Source organism: Phocoena phocoena, chromosome 3 (assembly GCF_963924675.1).
Source record: "Phocoena phocoena chromosome 3, mPhoPho1.1, whole genome shotgun sequence".
NCBI classification, from domain to species: Eukaryota; Metazoa; Chordata; class Mammalia; order Artiodactyla; family Phocoenidae; genus Phocoena; species Phocoena phocoena.
Window position 1 is genome coordinate 92,904,916 of NC_089221.1, and position 22,751 is coordinate 92,927,666.

Below are 22,751 nucleotides of genomic sequence, written 5' to 3' on the forward strand. Positions count from 1 at the left end.
TTTTTTTCAGTTTTAATATTTTTATTGAACTATAGTTGATTTACAATGTGTTAATTTCTGCTATACAGCAAGGTGATTCAGTTATACATATATATATATAAATATATTTTTTATATTCTTTTCCATTATGGTTTTTTATAGGATATTATATGTAGTTCTCTGTGCTGTACAGTAGGACCTTGCTGTTTATCTCTCTTATATATAAAGCTTATACCTGCTAACCAACCTCCCACTCCATCCCTCCCCCAGCTCCTTCCCCCTTGGCAACCACCAGACTGTTCTCTATGAACATAGAGATTGGAAACAGTTACATTTTAAAATGTCAATATTTACTGTATGCTGCAAATGGCATCCTTTGGTACTATTTAAACTTTTGATGCAAAATGTTAGATAGCATCTTACAGACATGCACTGAGGTACATCATTTTTCAAATTCTTTTAGTGAGTACTTGTGTAAAAAGCTTAAAGAACCCCGAGTTAAGGCCTCCTAGATATGAACTCAAATATGGAAGCAGAAAAACCCAAAAATTTTCTCAGTTTTGCCTGAGTCAAATAAGCCTTTTTAAAGTGATCTTTACACACAATTATATGTATTTTGTATTTGTATATACTTTATATACTACTGTAATTACATCAAATAAAACCTCTAGAGCAGTGGCCTAGCGCACTTCTCTGGAACAGAACCGACTTTAGGTCAGGTGTGGAACTGTCCACTTGTCCTAGACCAAGTGAGCATAAATGGGGGGCTTGAGAAAAGATGGCTGGAGAATGTTTGTGGTATGTTGCTCTAAATTGTGTCGCTGATGGGGGTTGGGGGTGGTAGGCTGGGGGGAGTACAAGAGAGTACTGGGATAGGATGTGAGCGTTTATTCCGTTTTCTTCCCTCAAACTGTGTCCTCCTATCACAGGAAGAAAAAACTTGATATCTAAGAGATTTGCCACACTTCCTGCTTCCAGGCAACCATTCACAGAGAGGTGTTGGCATTGGGCCTAGGAGGGCTGAAAGGAAAGACGGGCTCCCCTCTGCTGTTAGTGCATCTGGCAGCCCCTCAAGCATACGCAGGTGTAGATCACAAGTTCTTCAGTTGGTACAGCCCTTTTGTTCTACTCTGAGGGCCTGAAGTTCTTCAGTTGGTACAGCCCTTTCGTTCTACTCTGAGGGCCTGAGGGAGTAAACAGATGCTGAGAAGGGCCTTTCTTGGTTTTGAACCTGGCCTTCTGACCTGCAAGGAAGTGTGTTTGCGACCATCTCTCAGTGTGTGTGCCTCTGTAGCTCCGGCAGAGGATGAAGTGCTTTCATCTCATGCTCCCAAGTTGACCGTTTTGGTCATGAGGAAAGCAGAGGGATCCAGGAGAGTGCTGCGTCAGGGAAGAAGAAATTGGAAGCAGACCAACCAGGGAAGGGATCTTTCATGCACAGACATATTTTCCTAGCATCTTTCTCATCTGCACCCACTCTTTATAATCTACCCTACAGCTTTCTAGTAGAATGCCTCGTTTGATCTTGCAGTTGACATGTAGCAAAATCAGTGTCTTAAAAGTCTGTATGTTTATGGTAAAGAAGTAACTGTTTAAATATCACCCTTGGGATTTTTGAATACAGAAACAGAAGCAGGCTGCCTCTTTGGGATGAATGGGCTGATGTCAGGCATTTGAACTTTAAAAAATTAGCCACTGGACACTGAAACACTTTTATTTTCCAAATCGTGTGTTTTGAAATTTAATTGTGTTTTACGTAATTTCACAAGTGTCAGTTCTGCTAAATATAAAACCTTTCATGATGATAGGGGAAAAAAATGAATATATGTGAGGTTTCCTTGGTCATTTTACTGTTTGACTGTAATTCGTGGTGTTAGAAAAATATGTTTTATTTTTGCTAAGTTGCTCCACCATCTGCCATTTTTTTCATAGTAACCCAGTCTAAAGTTGGTGAAACCAAGGCAAAGTGATTTTGTACTGTCAGTGTGAAAACGAGAGCTAAAATGTATTTCCAGTTATTAGCTCATTCTTAATTCATGAATATCACATTTCTTCTGATAAGTCATTCTGAGTCAGATAATATGAAATCAGATTGTCTTTACTGAAACCTAATAATCTGTTGTGCTGGGAATAGTTAAAATCTGTCCTGATTATTTGTCTCAAGCATCAGATACAGTGTTTTAAAAACATAGATCAGAAAAGAAAATGAAAATAAGTGAGATGAAATTTAACCTAAAAGTTTACAAATGTATCATATTTGAGAGTTTTAAAAATGAAATCATGTATATATTACAATGCAGCTTAACTTATTGGCTATTTGTTCTTCTCCCCATTTAACAGAAGAAGGCATTCTCTCTTTTCTTTTAATGTCACACGTTCATCCTCCATGCCTACTCTGTAAATTCAAAGCAATGGCAATTTAAATAACATCAATCATTTAACTAAGGTTGACAGGTGTAAAACTGAGCTATGAACTTTGTGAAACTCATAATACTATTTAAATGCAAAGTGTTTTTGTAATTGAACATCCATATGGATTCAGCACCACATCTTGAAATCTTGACATCACCGGTTGACTTTTAAGAATTGCCCCCAGACCAAGTAGCTGAACAGATCCTGGGAAAGTTGATTCTGTTTCAGACAGCCACTCTTCTTGATCCAAAGGCGAGGGTCACTTACGATGAGGGCGCTCAATCGTGAACAGAGCCAAACCACACAATAGTCTGGTCGTGGTCCGGTGCACACAGGCTGGAATCATTTGCGTATAGGGTGTTAAAAAATTAACAGACAAGACCATGGAGCTGTGGACACTGGCACTGCACTGCTGCCTAACTGGTAGGGAATTGTGTGCACCCATATTAAGCTGTAGTGTCTAACAGTCCAGAGACAAAAATGATCACAGGTCATGAGCTAGATTTGGCTCCTTAATAAACTATAGCAGTCTCCTGATAAACTTATTCTTCCACATGTGACCAGTCTCATGAATAAAGCCCTTTGTCTCTTCCCCTGCCCGGGCCGTGCCGTGCAGCATGCAAGATCTTAGTTCCCCCACCAGGGACGTTCCCTTGCCCCCTGCAGTGAAAGTGCAGAGTCTTAACCACTGGACTGCCAGGGAAGTCCCAAGTCCTTTGTCTTTTTAGTGTGAACAATATGGAAAGTGAACTGGATGCTTCTAATCCTAACTGGTCTTGCTAGTGTTGATATTTTATGTAAAATAAAATACAGATTAACCTAGAAGCCTTAGTAACCACATGTCAATAACTGACCTTTGTTGTAGGTAATCTGTGACTTTCATTTAAAAGAGTGGAAAAGAATTGCATGCTATGGTGGAAGGCTGCTTTTAAAGCTCTAAGAAGTAGCCCAGGCTTGTAGGATGTGGTGCATGTCATCTCTCATCCTGAATTTCCCATACGGCCACATCCAGATATATATTTTTTTTGTCTTGGTTTTGACACATTTTAAACATAATATCATTATCCTGAATTTTCCCTTCTAGTGGAAAAAATAGTAGAAACAGAAATACATCCTCTATAATAACAGACCTTTACTGAGTATCACCATGTATAAGACACTGTGCTGGCAATCACGGGAGCACAATGATATGTCCTTCATTTTATTAAGATTTTGAGGGCCTATTCACTTTACTAATAATTTTAAATTTTAATAATTTCATTATGTGTATTATTAATATTTTATGAAATGTGTACATGATAATTTGTGTTTCTAGATATTTTAGATGGAAAACAACTGTTTGGCCTTATCTGAAAGGAAGAGTTACACCAAATGGAGTGATTGTGTAGTGTAGAAAAATTTCCCATAATGTTTTATATCTTGACGTGGGTAGTAGTTAAATAGCTGTTCACTTTATAATAAATTTGTTAAACTGTTCATATATGTATGTTATATTCTTTTCTGGTGGTCCATTATAATTTACAATGAAAAAGGAGTGGTGAAAAACGATTTCTTCAGCCTCAAAATTTCTCCTGGAGCAACGCCTGAAATTCCATTGTTATCAGTTAATTATTTTAGTTAATATTTGGCTCTTCCTTTTTCTCTTTAAAATGGAACTATGGGACTTCTCTGGTGGCGCAGTGGTTAGGAATGCGCCTGCTAATGTGGGAGACGCGGGTTTGATCCCTGGTCTGGGAAGAACCCACATGCTGCGGAGCAACTAAGCCTGTGCACCACAACTATTGAGCCTGCGCTCTAGAGCCCGTGCGCCACAACTACTGAAACGCATGCACTCTAGGGCCCACGTGCCACAACTACTGAGCCCGTGTGCTGTAATCACTGAAGCCCACGCTCCTTGAGCCTGTGCTCCGCAACAACAGAAGCCACCACAATGAGAAGCCTGCGCACTGCAGCGAAGTGTAGCCCCTGCTCACCGCAACTAGAGAAAGCCTGTGCAACAACGACGACCCGATGGAGCCAAAAAAGAAAGGAACTATTGTGTGACTAATTAATACATGAAGAGATGAGCCCTTTAGTGTGGTTGGTTTGTCAGATCACCTCTTCTCTCTAGTCCAAGAATCTGAGCTAATGTAGGAGGGCTGGTTCTGGAAGGTGGGATGACGAGGGGAGGAAACATTTGGAAAAGGAAGGCAGTTAGTGCATGTCAGCAAAATGGAGTCAATAAACCTAGATGATGCATAACCATCTCTCTCACCTTTGTGGATTTCAGTAAGCAATATATAACCTAACTTAATGGCTTAGTTTTCTTAAATGGTAGCATTATAAAAAAAATCTCATTTAACACAATTAGGACAATGGTTAAAATACAGTGTTTTAAAAATGTAGTTATTGGGACTTCCCTGGTGGAGCAGTGGTTAAGAATCCATCTGCCACTGCAGGCGACACGGGTTCGATCCCTGGTCTGGGAAGATCCCACATGCTGCAGAGCAGCTTAAACCCATGTGCCACAACTACTGAGCCTGCGCTCTAGAGCCCACGAGCCACAGCTACTGAGCCCACGCGCCGCAACTACTGAAGCCTGTGTGCCTAGAGCCCGTGCTCTGCAACAACAGAGAAACCACCATAATGAGAAGCCCGCGCACCACAAAGAAGGGTGGCCTCCGCTCGCCGCAACTAGAGACAAGCCCGTGTGCAGCAACAAAGACCCAACACAGCCGAAAATAAAGTAAAATAAAATTTAAAAAGTAGTTATTACTTTTAAGTGCACATTTAGTAATATAAAGCTAATAAGTATTGCCTAATTAGGGCTTTTTAAGAACCCTACGTTCATGAATAGAATAGAGTAATTTATAGTTAAATATGAATATTATATGAATGGATACTTCAGAAGTGCTCCCACTGAGTTAAGGCTTGTAAGTAGCTTTTCTCCTTATAGTCTGTTTTCCTAGTAAGGCTTTTACACCATAGGCTTGTCCAGTTCACATAGCTGTAGAGGAGGAAAATACATATAAACAGATTTTTTGGTTAGTAGTACACTGTTCTGAATATAAAATGGTATATATGTTAGTCATATAACTCTCATATACACCATTTTATGTTAGTAAAATAGTCTTGTCGGTCAAACAGTTTATTTTGAAGAAGCCTGGCTATGGTGTTTGTGAGTGTCTGAGAGAGAGCTTGTGTGTGATTTTTTTTCCTGAAATTCTTTGGGAAAACCATAGATTTAGTGTTTGATGTCAAGAATTATGATTTAGATATTGCGAATAACCCAATGTTGGTTTCTTTAAGAAAAAACGCATGCATACATAGTTTGAAATTTTTCTATTTTAAGATAATGCTCAGTTTTTGATCTACCTGTTTATTAAGTTTTTGGAAGCTTCGGAAGGAAACCAGGTGAAAGTGATCAGGCAGCCTCACTTTCCCCCAGGTTGTTAGACTAAGACTGCTCAACAATATTATGGTTACCAGGCGGGAGAGGGAGGGACGGGTAAACTGGGAGATTGGGATTGACATATACACATTACTATATATAAAATAGATAACTAATAAGGACCTACTGTATAGCACAGGGAACTCTACTCAGTGCTCTGTAATGAAAGACTAGATATGTGTATATGTATAACTGATTCACTTTGCTGTACAGCAGAAAGTAACACAATATTGTAAATCAACTACACTCCAACAAAAAATAAACAAGCCAAGAAACAGAAAGAAAAGACTGCTCAGCCTGGGAAATAGCCTTGGGTACATGAAGGTCCCTTGCAGTATAAATTAGTAATACCTGCTGAAAACAATACCACATTTTAAAAACATGTATTCAAAACAATTAAATATATGATGTTGGGGTAATTCTGTCTGGGGCACAAATGAATTAATCCCTCCTGCCACTGTCCCGGGGCCATACCACATGGAATTCCAGTTTTGAGAAGCAGCTCCATCTGAAATCTGCACCTGAAATTTTGGGAATCTGCCTAGGTGATTTTTATTAAGGGTTATGGCAAAATAGACAGTGACTGGCCACTCTGATGTCTGATAGCACATGGGGTTGTTCACGTGAGTTGGTTGTGTTCCACTTATTATACCTGGTGAAATTTCCCGTAGATCTCAATGTTATTGTTTTCTAATGCCTGGATTCTGAATGTTGCTCCCACATGAGCGTACCTTTAATGCCACATATCTTCAGGTTCACCTTTTCATTTCAGGGTTCCAGAATAGGAACAAAATGCAGATGTTGAATCCATGTCAAATTCCTTGTAATAATAGTTTTGGGAGCTCTTATTTGAAACCACTGTTTTCTTTCTGTGTTCAAGGTGTATGTCTTAATGTTTATCATTCCTGATGAGTAGCCAAACCTGCCTCCAAGTGTTCTGGAGGGAATGGCCAACTTGGGGGTGCTCACTTGTTTCTCTTGTTGTCTTTCAGCGTTGGTTGCCCTTGAGAGAGAATTCTTCTCTTAGTTGGCTATTAAATATTCTTCTCATTGGACATTCTTTTTTTTTTAATATTTTTAAATTAATTTATTTATTTTGGCTGCGCCAGGTCTTAGTTGCAGCATGCGAACTCTTAGTTGTGGCATGCATGCGGGATCTAGTTCCTTGACCGGGGATTGAGCCCGGGCCCCCTGCATTGGGAGCACGGAGTCCTACCCACAGGACCACCAGGGAAGTCCCCTCATTGGACATTCTTTTCACTTCTAAAGAGTCTGTTTCTCCCAGTGGACCCTTAATTTAGACTTGATTTTTGAGGATGAGGTGCAGGTGGTCATGGAAGGCTGTGGATTGTGGTGGCTTAGAGCTAAGACTCAGGAGCCAGACTGCTGGGTTTTAAAGCTGCTCCCCTGCCCCCCCCACTCATGAGCTCTGGGACCTTGGCAAAGTCCTGTTTTTCTTATCTTTAAAAATGGGGATAATATTAGTATCTACCTTAGAGGATTATTTTGAGGATTATATAATTAAAAAGACCCGGAAGTACTTGGGGCAGCACCCAACACGTGGTTAAGTGCTCAGTAAATATTAGCTCTTATTAGTATTACAGACTCACCTCACGACTCGAAAACCGTTAGGGGTGATTACTCTTTGGATTGAAGGACCTGATCCGTGGACATACAAGATGCCTTTCTGAGGAAGACACACCTGCCTGCCACATGGTTAATTGAACAAGGGCTTCGGACATCCCCTCCCTGGTTTCCCCTGTACCTCCCAGAGTGAGGGCCACGCCGCTGGAGAAAAGAAGACAACTCATCAGTGTTGCATATCTCACCCCTGAAGGCTTATCTACCTCCCTCCCAAGAATGGGATCCAGACTTCCTGGTTGGACCCATCTGCTGCACTTTATTTGGATCATGATTTCCAACATTGTGTCTGCTGGGGGCTCCCTCTGCTGGTTCATCTAGCATGTATGCAAATCTGCGGAATAAAAGCTTTTAAAAAGTCAGTTTTAGACCTTAAGGGATATTTACATTAAAAAACACATTTGAAAACTTTTTTTTTATGTGAGTGATACAATTCACGTCTATATTACTCTGGTTTTGCCATTTGCCTTTTGAGTTGGAATATTTTCAGGTTCAAAATATTTTGGGTAGGTTGGATTGAGAATGAGGGTTGTCATGGCATGCCAAGAAACAGTAACTTTTTTACAACGTAGTTATCAAGGACCGATTGAAATGGCTTACATTCCAATATAATAGTACTAAATATCTTAGATTCTTAGTTTAACAGTTGATGTGGGGACTTTTTTAACTCTTAAAGTCTCAAAAGGTACCATTTTGAAGTGGTGCCATAACCTAGACCCCTTTGGACATTGTTATGTTGAGGGCTTAGTACATTTCAGAAAATAGTAACTCAGATTTATTGGGCAATTCATTATGCATTTGGAATTAAAATTTATCAATACAGTGTGCCATGACGTCCCTAAAGTTACATTTAAAAATATGTTTTTGCTTCTTTGTGTTTTTCTGACCACTATCTCCTTTCTTTTCTTCTCCACTATCTCTTTCTTTCCCCTCTTTGCTGCTAGGATCAGACAGCATAAATCGGGTAACTGCAAACATGGAAAATGGAGAAAATGAAGGAACCACTAAAATTATCGCACCTTCACCAATAAAAAGGTCAGTCGGTTAACTGAAAGGACACACCACTATATGCTGTCACAGAAATGCTTTTTTTCTGTTGGCAAGGTTAAGAATCTTTTCACTCTGATAATTAACTAGTACTTTTGATGAAAAAAATTCTGTGGGCCAAAGAACACTTTAAAATGCCAGTGAAATATAAAACATCAGGATATGTCCCTCTCATTTGAAGGAAATGCTCCTGCTGTCATAGCGTGATAAAGTCACAGATAGTGTGTGGTCTGCCTTCTCTGAGCAGAGTGAAAATTCCATGGGATTTTTTAAATGGCATGATATAATGGACTAACTCAGAGGGATCTGGGAAGTAAAGCAGATCATATTCACGTTCAATGTACTGCGTTCATTACAGCGATGCATTGAACTGTGGCCCTAGAAAGAGGGTTTATAGCATTTAGAGGCACAGGGTTTCAGAAGGCAGTGATTGCATATGTATAAAGAGTCATCATGGTCCTGTGCACCAATTTTCCCAGCAGCCTCCCCCAGCAGAAAGACCTTCTCTTAATATATTATGTGGATTGTTTCCCTGAAAGATCAGCCTTGTTCTCTGTTAAGACGCTGTTTCAGCATCACTTTTTCCTATCTCGAATTATGTTCATGGAACAGGATGTTACACATACAATAAGTAGCTTTCATCAGCTCACTTCCTCTGTAGAGATTGCTCCACATGCATCATGGAGAAGTCCAAGCAGTCAGAAATACATGACCTTGAGAGACTTCTTAGATCATCTACTCCATCTTTCATTAGTAAATGCTGGTGTTTTCATTCAACTGGGTTGTTGTTACTTGGAGGGATATAGTTTATGATTTCTCAGCAAAACAATTCTAAGTTATGAAATTTCTCAGAGTTGCAGGGTGTCCCCAGGGTTTTGCCATCATTTTGTTTTGTTTAGTTACAGGACACTCCCTGTACAGGTTTTCTTTTTGGAATGACAAGTTCTTTGCTTTTGCCTACACTTTCGTTTACTGTGCTTCCCTTAGTCAGCCTCACGGCTGTGGCTAGTGAGTCATCTTAATCTGTATGTACAGGATATGCTTATGGTAAGCCCAACATAAGAACAGTAATCTTGCATGAAATTCAGATCCCAGGAGTTCAATCCCCTCTGTAACTGCATTCTTGCCCATAGGACTGATACCTGAAGGGCCGCCAAATTTTCCTACTCAAGTTTCAGATGAGAAATAGCTCAGTCAGTGAATGCAATTAATTTGCCCCCCAGGATTTCATTATTCTTTCGCTGCTCTCTCAATTTCCCTTTCATCTCCCTACTGCATTTCTCAATCTCCCTTTTCTCTTTTCTTTCTGATTTATTAAACACACTCAAACTCTCTACTGTTGTATTAAATCTACCATATTTATTACTTTTCCTCATTTCAAAAGTGAGGTTTTACTTTAGAAATTTGATCTTCCAAATATTTTTTAACCTTTATAAGAGTAATATATTGCTCATATATAAGTAAAACATATCTACTAATGGTCTGTTACCTGCCTTTGTCAAATATCTAATTTTTTAAGCTTATGTTGTATTAATTGCTATATGAATATAGTATGCTAGGGTACAAGTTTATTTTCATTTTTTGAAATGACCTTGTTATTTTCTCTCTCCTCTTTCTTGACTGTTACAAAGAACTCTGCTATGACTATATTCCAGGACTATTAAATAGAGGATTCCTCAAAAAGCCAGGGTTAAAAGTGGATTAAGAGTTAAGTAGATCTATCTTTTTCTGAAGTGGAGTCTCCCGGGGAAGTGAGAGGTGACACACCTCCCCTACTCCCCTGGTGACAGAAGAGTTCTGATGAATCCTTTCCTTGTGTCTCCCATGTGTTTCTAAAACAATTTGTTGGGATTGAATAACAACTCAGTTATATTTACATTCTTAGGGCAGAAAGATAATACTAGGTCAGGAAATAGCATTTGAAAGTCATTCTGATTTGGAAGGATGAAGCCAAGATATGGCAGAAGCTGGGGGCAGAGAAAGTCAGTTCCGGTAGCCTGAACCTGCCCAGAGCTGACCAGCCTGCATAGATTCAGACCCAAGGCCAAAGCCAGCGGTCTCTGACCTCTGCTGAAAAGAAGGAGCCAGCTTCATGAGCCCAGATACTCAACTTTCCTTTCTCATCAGCCTCTTTTTCTTGGCTTGCTGGTGCCCTTTTTTCCTGTCCTGCAGGTGGACTCTTTAGAAAGGTTCTTAACAATTGATGACTCGGCATTTGGTTGACATAAAGAAGTAAAACTAGAAAGAAAGAAGGGGAAAAGAGACCCCCAAAGTACTGCTGGAAACAAGTATTTTTTTAAATTAAGGTAGCCACTTTATATTCTTTCTGGAATGAGTCACAGGTATAAATAAAAACACATTTTAAAACATTTGTTAAATAATTTTACTGAAGAAATAAGTATGTGAGTTAATTTCTTTTTATTTTCCAGCTAATTAATTCCTTTTATTTTCTAGCTAATTTCTACACTCTTTTTGTTTTTTAATTAAAGCTTTAAGAAAGCAAAGAATGAAAACAGCCCTGTTACCCAAAGAAGCAAATCTCATGCGCCGTGGGAAGAAAATGGCCCCCAGAGGTAAAGAGAATCATTGTTTTTATAAAGGAGAACAGTATAAAAGGGGTTAGCAATTGCAGCTTGTTAAATAATGGAATCCAACTGCTTTGTGGCTGGTGATGACTAACTGTGGACAAGTCAGTCAGATTCCTAAATCTGTGTGACCGAGAACTTCTGAAGTAGAGGTCAACAGGATGTGTCCTAACGTGAAACGTTCTCCTGGAAAGACAGAAAGGAAAATTTGTATATACTAAGAAACTGCCTGAAAGAGCATTAGGATGGCTTGGTGGTCATTAGAATATGCGAAATGACATATAAATGGTAATTTTCCCAATTTCATAGTTCTTGTAAAAACTTGAGTTGAAAACTATAGCTCATGAATAATGCTTCTAGTAGACCTTTATTCCTAGAAATATAGAAATATTTAGTTTCTTTTGTTCACAACTACCATACCAGGAGCAGACCTGCATCATAACTTACTGGCCATATAGTTATGGTGGTTCCAGGTCTGACCACACAGTGGTTCAGATTCTAGCTCTGCCTCTTTCCTAGCTACTCTACTTGGCTGCTTAATTAAACATTCTGTATTTCTGTTTTCTTTTCTGCTACATGGGTCTAATAATTGTACTTTGGTGATTAGGGTTGATCTGGAGAAAAGCTCAGGCAGCACCTGGCCTGTGGTGGTTTCATTGTAAGTGTGGATTGTTGTTGTTATTGCCATCATTTGTGTGTGTTGGTTTCTTACTGTTGAAGACCAGTGAGACAAACCCGTTCCTGCAAAATGAAGATTTTTATGATTTGTTTACTTCTCTTTTCTTTCAAGAAATCTTGTCAGCAAAGAGAACCATGTGCTCATGATCCAGTATTCTCCAGGCAGTAACAAATGTGCAGTCATGAACACTTCCCTAGATCCAGGTTAGGGTGTTGCTCCTCCAGGCCCTCTGCGGACATCATTGACCTTTCCTCTTCCACTCCAGCGGACTCTACAACTCCCCGAACGACCGCACGAGATCTCCCAAGTTCCCCTATGCACGCCGCCGAAACCCCTCGTGTGGGAGCGACCATGACTCTGTACAGCCCACCAGGAGGAGGTAAGCTGAACGACCCTTGGTTTTAAATTCCCAACAGAAGCTCTGGATCCCAGCCGCATTTTAATCACAGGTTACTCTCATAGTATCATGATTGTTTGTCTCCCCATGGTAACAGAGAGCTTATGCTTTCGGGTTTTTTTTTTTAAACATCTTTATTAGAGTATAATTGCTTCACAATAAGGATATATGTTTATGTTTTGTTTTTAATTGAGATAAAATAAGCTAGGGGTCCTGAAGCATTTCTCTTAAACAGCCAGAGTTTCAGAGAATAATTTCATGAAATATTGATGGGAACTCGCTTTCTGTATTGTAGTTAAGACTACATTTTAAAAAATGTATATAATGTATTTTGAGAAAAGATATTGTATATATAATATGTAGTGTATATAATATATATTGTATAATGATACATATTAATATATAAAAGATTTAAATGTTTTGATCTGAGAAGATAGGATTATGTTTAGAGAGAAATCTCTTAGTGGAGACTGAGTGCTTTGCTCTCAGGACTGATATTGTTGCTTAAACTTGAGTAAAACCCCTTTCAAAGAACAGAGAAAATGAATCCTGTTACATTTTACCCAGCAGGTCACATTGTTTGTGTGATTATATTTGCGTGTGTGTACTTAACTAAAAAAAATTCACATCTAGCAGTTTTGGACTGTCTCTGCAAAGCAGCCTGGGCAATATGACAGGTCCAAGAGAGGAAGACCTAGAAATCACTTACCAGAGAAATTCATTTCATTCCTACCTGATGGGGACTGTGTTTTACTTTGTGTACCTACATAAATAGTATTTTACAAGTGACTTATAATTATGAGAAATTCAGGTCATGTTTTCAGATAACTGTCAAGGTTCTTTTTGTATACACTGTAGATTTAGAAAGCAGAAGCCCTTCTCTTTTCTCTGCCCTTGTTCGTACTCACTTGCTGGTGCATCCCTGTTTGATGTCTTCTACTTCTGCCAGTTTCCCAGGGTCTTCATCCCCAGCTTTCTCAAACCAGGTCCAACTTCACTGAAATCCTTTGGTGATTAAGAAGGGAAAGGTCATCACCTTCACCTAGTAGGACTGAGAAGGGGGAGCTGGATCATGAGCAACACGATTAGATAGAATAATGGAAAAATAGCTTCCATTTACCATGTTCCAAGTACTGAGCAGATTCCTTGCTATGTGTTATCTCATTTAATCCTTATGATACCCCTATAGAAATTGGTGTATATATCATTCAGTCACTAGGCCTTTCCAGCAGAGAGGGATTAATGCAGGGATTGGTACACAAACGTGGACAGGACTGAAGGAGCAAAAGGCAGAGAGTGGTGCACGTCTGCCACCTGGACACTGTGCAGCCAGGAGTAAGAGGAGAGACAGGGTGTCACCCAGAGAGTCAAGGCTGCTTCCGCCTTTCAGCTGGCCCTCGGGTACTTGCTGCTGGCACTGCCAGGGGCTCCGCCACTGTAGGAGTGACTCTTGCTGCCACTGCTAGAGGTACCACCGCCATAGCTAACACTGTGGAACCCCCAGTTGTAAGGAGTGCAACAGTGGGTGCCACAGGTGCTGCTAGAAGCAAAATCACTTGCCCTTTCCTCCTGCCTTCAAATCTCTCCTGAGTGCCTAAGTGGCAAAGGAATCCAGGAAGATGTGATATTAAGGCTCCGGTCTTGGCAATACAGGGGAGATTAGCGGTGGGTCCAGATGGGACTGAGAACCGATGGAAAATCCCTGGCCCAGCATTATTATCTCACTTTTACAGATGAGAAAACAGGCTTGGGGAGAAAATGGTAGCTGTTCCTTGCGGGTAACTGTTCCAGTCTAGAAGTGGATCCAGGTCTGTACATCTGAAAAAGGCAGGGATAATGAGTCATCACTTAAGGCAGGGGAAGAGATTTTCTGCCCTCCTTCCCTACCAACGATTGGTTCATCTTGGACAACACTTAAAATCAAGGCAACATCACTGGGAAACACTTTAAAGTGTATTTGTGTGTATATATGTGTTCAGGGGATGTGGGTAGTGGGAACTGCTAAATATATTAAGAATTTGGCACTGTTTGATTATTAAATAGATAGGTTTTTATAGTTTTTCATCCTAAGTTATTAGTGTACCTTTTCAGCATTCCCTAAATAAAATAATTACACACATTGAGCAGATGGTCATTTTTATTTTAATATGCTTGAAAATGAATTTATCAAGTTTTTACATTATTCATAAAAATTTACATTTTTTTCCCCCGAACAAATTGCTTGAAATAGTCGGGAGCACACATATTCCCAAATCCAGACTTAATGACTTTTTTACTGAGATACGTTTTCTGCTGGCTTCCTGTGAAATACAGAGAAGTAATTGTGGTGCGTGGACAGAGGATCCTTTCATTGGCACCATCCAGAGGAAAGACTTTTGATTTTATAGAGAGTCTTTTTGTCTGAGCATCAGGGTCTCTGTCTGGTTCTGTGTGGTACTTGAAAGGTCTCTTATTGGGCATGTGTGTTTTGAGGAGACTAGACATTGCTGCATGTTGGTGTAAAGAGCTAGAGCTCATTCTTTGTTTCTTTCCCCTCTAAATGCCCTATAATTGCCCTGTCCTTCTCAGTCTTGTTTTATTTTCACACATATTTACCTTGCCCTTGAGCACAAATCCCTGCATAGCTGGATAAACTCTGACATTTAAAACCGAGATTTGTCATCAGCATGGAGAAATCTCAAGGACTTAAATTTAATAATAGAAAATTCTATTTTGCAGTGCATGGCCAGGATAACATATTTTGCAAAACATATCAAAATTTTCTATTTTGCCAGTTGTTTGTCATTAAATGGATAAATATATCAAATTCTAGCTGGGTCTAGAACACTCATCCTTAACCTTTTTGGGTGATAAAACTCTCTGAGAATCTGATGAAATGTTGGATTCATTCCGGAGGAGGAAAAAGTACTTAATTAAATACACGTACAGATTTTCATAGAATATTTCAAGGTTCATGGAGACCCTGAAGCCTGCTTGTTTAAGCAGTCCTGTTCTAGAAGAAGAAGGCTAGCATACTTCCTAGCCAGTACAAGTTATTTTCACCCCTGTCCATTTTCACACTCAGAAATGTTAATTAGTGCCTACTTTATGCCAGGCACTGTGTTAAACAGCACTAGAGAAAGTCCCTGCCCTTTGGGAGCTTACAATTTGGGGAAGAAATACACGAATCACACAAATGCCTATGCAGTTATAACTTTTCTATGTCCTTGAGTGGGGAGTTAATAGGGTGCTTAGAGGGATTTATAAGAACTTGTTATTGTAACCTAACATGTCTCCAGAAAAGTACACATATCACAGGTATAACAGCTTGATAAATTCTAACAAACCAAACACTTGTGTAACCAGCACCAATAGGTGAAGTTTTGCTGACTCCTTGAGTCAAGGAGGTCGGGGAAGTGTTCCCTGAGGTTGGATTCTTGAGCTGCGTGCTGAGGCCAGAGCAGGCAAGAAGAGAAAAGATCATTCCAGGAACGGGGGCAACATATTCAGGGGCCTTGGGATGGAACAGAGTGTGGAGCAAGGCTGAAAAGCCAGTGTTGCTCAAGCACTGAGTGAACAGAAATGTGTTGGAAATGAGCCCAGAGAGAAAGATGAGGCCAGATCTCAAAGGACACCTGGAGGGCTTCCCTGGTGGCGCAGTGGTTGAGAGTCCGCCTGCCGATGCAGGGGACACGGGTTCGTGCCCCGATCCGGGAAGATCCCACGTGCCGCGGAGTGGCTGGGCCCGTGAGCCATGGCCGCTGAGCCTGCGCGTCCGGAGCCTGTGCTCCGCGACGGGAGAGGCCACAACAGTGAGAGGCCCGCGAACCGCAAAAAAAAAAAAAAAGACGCCTGGACTTTGTTGAGGATTTTGGTTATTAGACCAGTGGTTTTTCTAAGGGGGTGATACCACAGTTGCATTTGTATTGGGTAAAGGTGATCCTTACTGTCCTGTGGAGAGAAGGTGGGAGAAGGTAGTAGGGGAAATAGATCAGGCAGCATATGAGTCCTGGAGAGAGAGAATGGGAGCTTGCGCTAAGGTGGTGATGTGGAGATATAAGGAAGTGAATGGTTTTGCGACCCTGTAGGAGGTAAAAGCAGTGGGACTAGAAGGACCAAAATGAGGGGTGAAGGAGTGACAGATGTCAAGAATGAGTACAGGCTTGTGCAGTTTCATGGATTGAGGTGTGATGTACTGAAATAAGAACCACCTGGACATTACAGGCTCAAAAAGCATAGCTCTGAGTTTGGTTGTTGATAAGTTGAATTTGTGGTACTTTTGAGAAGTCCACATGCAACATTTACATGGATTGTTGGATATAAGTCAGGAGCTAGATTAGCCATCTGGACTGAAATATAGATTTCTCGTAGGTGTTAGTTGAAATATGAAATAGAACTGAGGCTGTCTAGATAGACAGTATGGATAGAACGCAAAGACAAAGCCAGTGATAGAGCTGTGAGAAACTTTAGCATTTATTTGCTTTAGTTGAAGAGGATTAATTTGTAAAAGAGTTAGTGAAATTGTGCCCATGTGAAAAATCAAGAGAGTGAAGAATCTGGTTACTAAATAGCTTCCGTCCCTCTTCATTCCCAGACTGCTAGAAGCCAGGTTTATATCTCCTAGGCATGAGATTAGAAAATCTCACTGTAGGATATGGACAGATACTAGGGGAAAGGCCTACAGATAGCAGCTTTCAAAGGACCCTCCAATGAAATGGTTGAGACTACCCACTTAACTTAGCTCCACATTGCAGTGAGGCCCTCAGTTAACATGCACTGCACCATCCAGAGGGTTCCAGTCTTTTTCATGCCTAATGCTTAAATACGAAGAGAGCCATAATCACCTGGCACTTGAGGATAGCATCTCTTTGGAAAGACAGAGACTGAACCAACAATTAGGAGTGCATGTGTGGGAGCTCACAGGAAATAGAGACAATATAAGAAACAAAGAAAAATTTCTAAAAAAGTTTATTATCTTTAGAAAAGTGAAAACTGTGGTATTGAAAGGAAAGAGTGCATAAGAGTTTTCAGATTTTAAATTTGTGGGGTAGAATTTTACATAATTAATAGAAGGTTTGGAAGATAAAGTTAAGGAAATCTTTCCCAAAGTAGAACCAAAACAAAACAAAACAAATCCATGGAAATAAGGATTAAAAATGATCGAACCTGGATATCAATCATTTGACTAATAAAATTTCTAAGGGAAAAAAGACAAAAATTGCAGGAGAGGAAACTATTAAATAAATAGTAAATACAAAAAAAAAAAAAAAAAAAGAAATAGTACAAGAAAATATCCCAGAACGGAATGATTTAACTCTATAGAGAGAACCCACTGAGTATTTGTCATACTAGATTGAAAAATTAGATCCATACCAAGATCATTAAATTTCAAAACATTATAGATTAAGAAAGAATTTTTAAAACTTGGTGTCGGGGAGGAAAATGGGAGAGAAAAGAAAGGCCACGCACGAATGGTGACAAATCAGAATCATGGCATTGGGTTGCTTAACAGCAAACGCAGGGAAAGAAGATAACGAGGCATTGCCTTCAAAATGCTGAAGGAAGAGTATTTTCAATTTAGGATTCTGTGCCCAGATAAACCATAATTATATGTGTAGAATAAAGACATTGTCAGAAATTTCAGCTCTCAAAACAAAAAAAAATAATGTATCTGCCATGCAGTTTTCTCTGTCAACAAGTTCCACCAAAACCAAGACAAGAGGCCATGAGACCTGGAAATATGGGAACCATCCAACAGAAGCAAAAGGAATTCCCTGGTTCATGGTGAAGAGAGTTAATCAAAGTGACATTTGTGCAGCAGTGCTAGACAGCAGGCTGTTCAGATATGAGCAGGAGGGCAGAGGGCTCCAGGAGGGATGTAAATGTAACTTGCAGATTATCTGAGTATTCGTGCATCTCAGGAGGAGCTTTGCAGTTTTCTCAGAGTTGGGATGAAGAGTCAGTGAGAAGCACAAGGAAAACTAAGCAGCTGATAGGTATGTAGAAAACTTGGCAGTTATCATCGCTAAGAAAACCTTAAACCCATACAAGAATGGAATTGTGTTCCGAAACACTGTTTAGATCATCTGTGAACAATACTTATATAATTGTGTTTACATATCAGTGTTATGTTATTTGATATAATTATGTTAGGAAAATGGGGGAATGAAAGTCGTGAATGTGGCCTTAAAGAGCCATGTCTGCCCTGACTGGAGTGCAAAGGCACGTATAACAAAGGGTAAGGAAATGGAGACCAAAGGGCATAGACACCTCTCTCAAGAAGTGTGGCTTTGAAGGAGAGAGGAGAGACTGGGCAGGAAATCATGGGTGATGTGGAGTCAAAGTAGGTATGTGTATGTCTAAATAGGAGAGACTTGAGAATGTTGAAAAGCTGGTAAAAGAATTTGCTATGAGGACAAGTTGAATATATGTGAGCGATAGGAGGGTAGTTAATGACAGTCACAGAGTAGATAAGAGGGGATGGGACCCACACGGCACAGGTGAAGGGACTGACCTTAATTATAAGGACAGTTCCGTAAATAAGAGAGAGAGATGTTGGTCAGTTTTATTTTTGGTAACAGGAAGAGGAAAGAGTTCCCATCTGATGGCTGGCTACTTTTCACTTTGGAAGGAGAACACAAAGTCATCTGCTGAAGCGGGAGAGGGTTGCGAGGTGAAAAGAGTTTGAAACTGCTTTACAGAAACTGAGAGTACTTCGATCAGAGAAAGGTGGTAGGATTGCTGGGTCATGTTGTAGATCTACTTGCAAATGGATTTGTAGTGTAGCTGATATGCCCTTTTACGTAACTTCATCCAGCACTGCTCGGCCAGCTTTTGCCGGCTGGCTCAGAGAACCTGGAGAGTTGGATTCACCCATACTTGGGGTTTTGACAAAAAGACTGAACAAAAAACAGAGTTGGAGGAAGTTTCGAGTACTGGAATACATGTTATTGAGATGATGGAAATCTGAGCTGAGTCAGGGAGGGAACGAAAAAAGGTGAAGAACTGATGGAAAGTTGCAAGGTCTATAGAGAGATGGTACTACTGAGGTCAAAGAAAGAGAGAATGAAAGTCATTGAATAAGCAATAATAGTAATACTAATAATAGCCAGCATTTATTAAGTGCTGACAGTGGGCCGGGTCCTACTCTGTGCATTTTAAATATATTAATTCATTTTATCCGCATAAAAACCCTGTGTGGGAAGTACTATTAAAACTGAGGCTCAGTAGAGAAGTAATTTGTTTAAATCACACAACTTAACAATGGATGGGATGGGATTCACATTCAGGACTACAGAGCCCGCATATTTAACCAGAGTGCCCCATCGAAGCTGTTTGAAGGTAAATAGGAAGTGGTATTCAGGAAGGAGAGGAGATTTCAGTCAGAGAGCAGAGTGTTTGTGGGTGGTTACAGATGATAAAGTCCAAAGTGTGACCATGATGGGGTTGCTGAGTTGTAGTGAAGAGGTCATTAGAGACGATGACAAGGGACGTGGAGGCCAGGGTGTTGGAAAGGGCATTTGGGTGAGAGCTGATGTCAGATTATGGCAGAACTTGGCTTGGTTGATTGTGTTACTGAATTGGGTTTGTTTGCCCAACTTTGCAGCAAGCCAAATGCTGAGATGCCAAGGTTTGCTTCAGAGAAACAGTTTATTCACGAGACGGCCAAGCAAGGTGAAGGGAGAACAAATCTCAAATCTGCCTCCCTGAAGATAGGGCTTAGGGCTATTCATGGGATAAAGAGGCAGGGTGGTCTGAGGCGTGGGGAGAGGTGACTGGAGGTAAGAAGAGGGAGGTAATTGGTGGTCTGTGCAAATGTAGTCGAGCTTCATGGCTCTTCATAGGACACATGTTCAAAAAATATTGGAGTTCACACGTTCTGAGAGTGGAGGTTTTGGCCCTCTGACATCAAAAGGTCATCCATTGGACACTCACGCAGGCCCAGTTGAATGGTGAGTGGTTTCAGCCTGTCTGAACTGGGCAAGAACTAATTCCAAGTTCCTGAAAAACAACTTAAGCAACCATTACTATTGTGACCCATATGTCAGAGGTGTTATGTATAAGGAAGCTGTGGGCATCTAGTTTAAAATCAATTGAAAGCACGCAAGGCAGGACTTCCCTGGTGGCGCAGTGGCTAAGAATCCGCCTGCCAATTCAGGGGACACAGGTTTGATCCCTGGTCCGGGAAGATCCCACATGCCGCGGAGCAGCTAAGCCCATGCGCAACAACTACTGAGCCTGCGCTCTAGAGCCCGCGAGCCACAACTCCTGAGCCCGTGTGCCACAACTACTGAAACCCGTGCGCCTAGAGCCCACTGCACTGCAATGAAGAGTAGCCCCCGCTTGCTGCAACTAGAGAAAGTCCGTGCGCAGCAATGAAGATCCAACACAGCCCACTTCCCCCCCACAAAAAAAAAAGCATGCGAAGCAGGTAAGGTTTGGTGGGCCTAATTAGGTTAGCACTTGGTTTCACTTGCAGACCTAGGAACTATAGATGAGCCCCTTCATTGGATGAATGGAACTTACCAGACACGTTGTGCATAGTTATTTGTGGTCTGTTTGTAGCCCCTGCTAGATTGCTGGCTTCTTGAGACCAGTTGGTATTATGTTTCTGGGGCCAGTTGTAGGGCTGAGCATGTGTGTGACTGCCGTGTTTGGTGAACAGATGACTCTGTAAGGGACGTACGTTAACTGAAGTGAAACTCATTTTGGTATGCTTTCCTTAGCCAACTGATAATTTTCTCTTCTCCTTAATGTCTTCGTTTGTTTGTTTTCCATAGGAAAGCCCATAACAGTGGTGAGGACTCAGATCTAAAGCAGAGGAGGAGGTAAAGAAAACAAATTGGAAGGCGGGTCAAGGGAGAGGGAGGGGGCTTAGCAGGTTAGCACAGCGCAGACCTGAGGCAGGAGTGGGGAAAATGTTTTGTTTTATTAGTGGCTTCTTTAAGAGTATTGTAATGTTTTTTTAAGAGTATTGTAATATTTTTTAACTTTGAAATATCAATTTTGGCTTCAACTGGTTCTCAGTCTTCCTTTCTTAACATCCTTAGGAGTTTCTCTTTTTTTCTTTTTTCTGCTCCTTTTGTCTTAGAGGAGCTGTCTCAGTTATCTCTTTTTTTTTCTTTCTTTCTTTCTTTTTTTTTTTTTGGCCACATCGTGCGTGCGGTGGCATGCAGGATCTTAGTTCCCTGACCAGGGATCAAAATCAAACCCGTGCCCCCTGCAGTGGAAGCGTGGAGTCTCGACCACTGGACCGCCAGGGAATTCCCTCGGTTATCTCTTGCTACATTAAAACCACCCAAAACTTGGTGGTTGAACATAACAACAGCCATATATATCTTGTGTGATTCTGTTTGTTAGCTAGTCTAGCTAGTCCCTGGCAGAATGGCTGACAATCTGGGACCTCTCTCTGTCTGTGGTCTCTGCACCTGGCTAACTTAGGTGGCTGGAAGGAAGCAGAAGCTACCAGCCCTGTTAAGAGACTGTCCTAGAACTGGCAGAGTATCCCTTACACCTTCTTCTGTTGGTAAAAATCCGTCACAGGACCAGCACAAATTCAAGAGGAGGGGAAATAAACTCTCCCTTTCTCCATGAAGGTAGGGGTTTGACAGGACTTTGTGTCCATATTTAGTCCACCCCAGGGGCTTTTAGCTTTTCCACGTCAGAGTTCTGTTGGAAGTATTTGTTTCTGTGGTCCCTTCAGGGAGCATGGCGACATTTGCTTTAATCTGCTCTCATTTCTGTAGACATTCAGATGCCTGGCTGAACTGAGAAACTCTGACTGGGAGAGGGTACGACAGCTACTTATGTTTGGATTAGTAATTTTACTGCAAAATTAATTCTAAAGAACCAACATGAACCTTTCTGAAATTTTTCATTTGTCATAAATGTGGGTTGTTTTTTTTTTTCCTTTTGCTCTTATTTTGTTTTCAGGTCGCGCTCACGCTGTAACACAAGCAGTGGTAGTGAATCAGAAAATTCTAATAGAGAACACCGGAAAAAGAGAAACAGGTAATATTGGAAGGTCATGGTTAACGGGAACTCTGAAATCAGAGGCTACCACTGGTCATAGAAGCTGTGTGTCCTATGAATTTCTATGCCTGATTTTTCTCATCTGTGTTTAAGAAGGAATCTGGCATGATTTTAAAGCACGGTTTTAGGAAACCTCAGCTCTTTGGACTGAGTTTCTTATCTTTATAATAAGATGATTAAACAATTTGACAGTGAGGTTCCTTTTTGTTAATAAAAAAAATGATGACCTATATTTAGGTACAACACGTGGTGAATTTGTTTGAGGGTGTTAAGAAATTTTACCATTTGTAGAGCGATTTCTCCCTGAAGTGTCTTTTAACATGACATCACTATCCTTTGCCCAGCCAAAAAACGAGACACTCATAGTTGCATAGTTTCAGCCTTATGTATGTGTACATGCAAATACGTGTTTATACTCGTGCCAGGTGCACACAGTTAGATGGGTAAATGCAATTAGTTCATATCTTTAAGACTTAAGAGCTTGTTAATAACATGATTTGACATGTAATCAATGTCAGTGATGGCTTAATGCACTAACCAGTTCTTCCTAGTTCCGGAATACTTATTTGA

The 22,751-nt window shown here is 40.6% G+C and overlaps 1 protein-coding gene across 1 annotated transcript in view; it reads left to right on the forward strand.

Moving 5' to 3' along the window:
• The window catches only part of EPB41L4A (erythrocyte membrane protein band 4.1 like 4A), a 257,963-nt gene that overhangs the window by 202,123 nt on the left and 33,089 nt on the right, over positions 1-22,751 (forward strand). Inside the window, exons 13-17 of the mRNA XM_065874473.1 lie at positions 8,407-8,497; positions 10,999-11,082; positions 12,039-12,152; positions 20,930-20,977; positions 22,083-22,160. Coding sequence (XP_065730545.1) covers positions 8,407-8,497; positions 10,999-11,082; positions 12,039-12,152; positions 20,930-20,977; positions 22,083-22,160 — 415 coding nt within the window. The remainder of the gene's footprint in view (positions 1-8,406; positions 8,498-10,998; positions 11,083-12,038; positions 12,153-20,929; positions 20,978-22,082; positions 22,161-22,751) is intronic.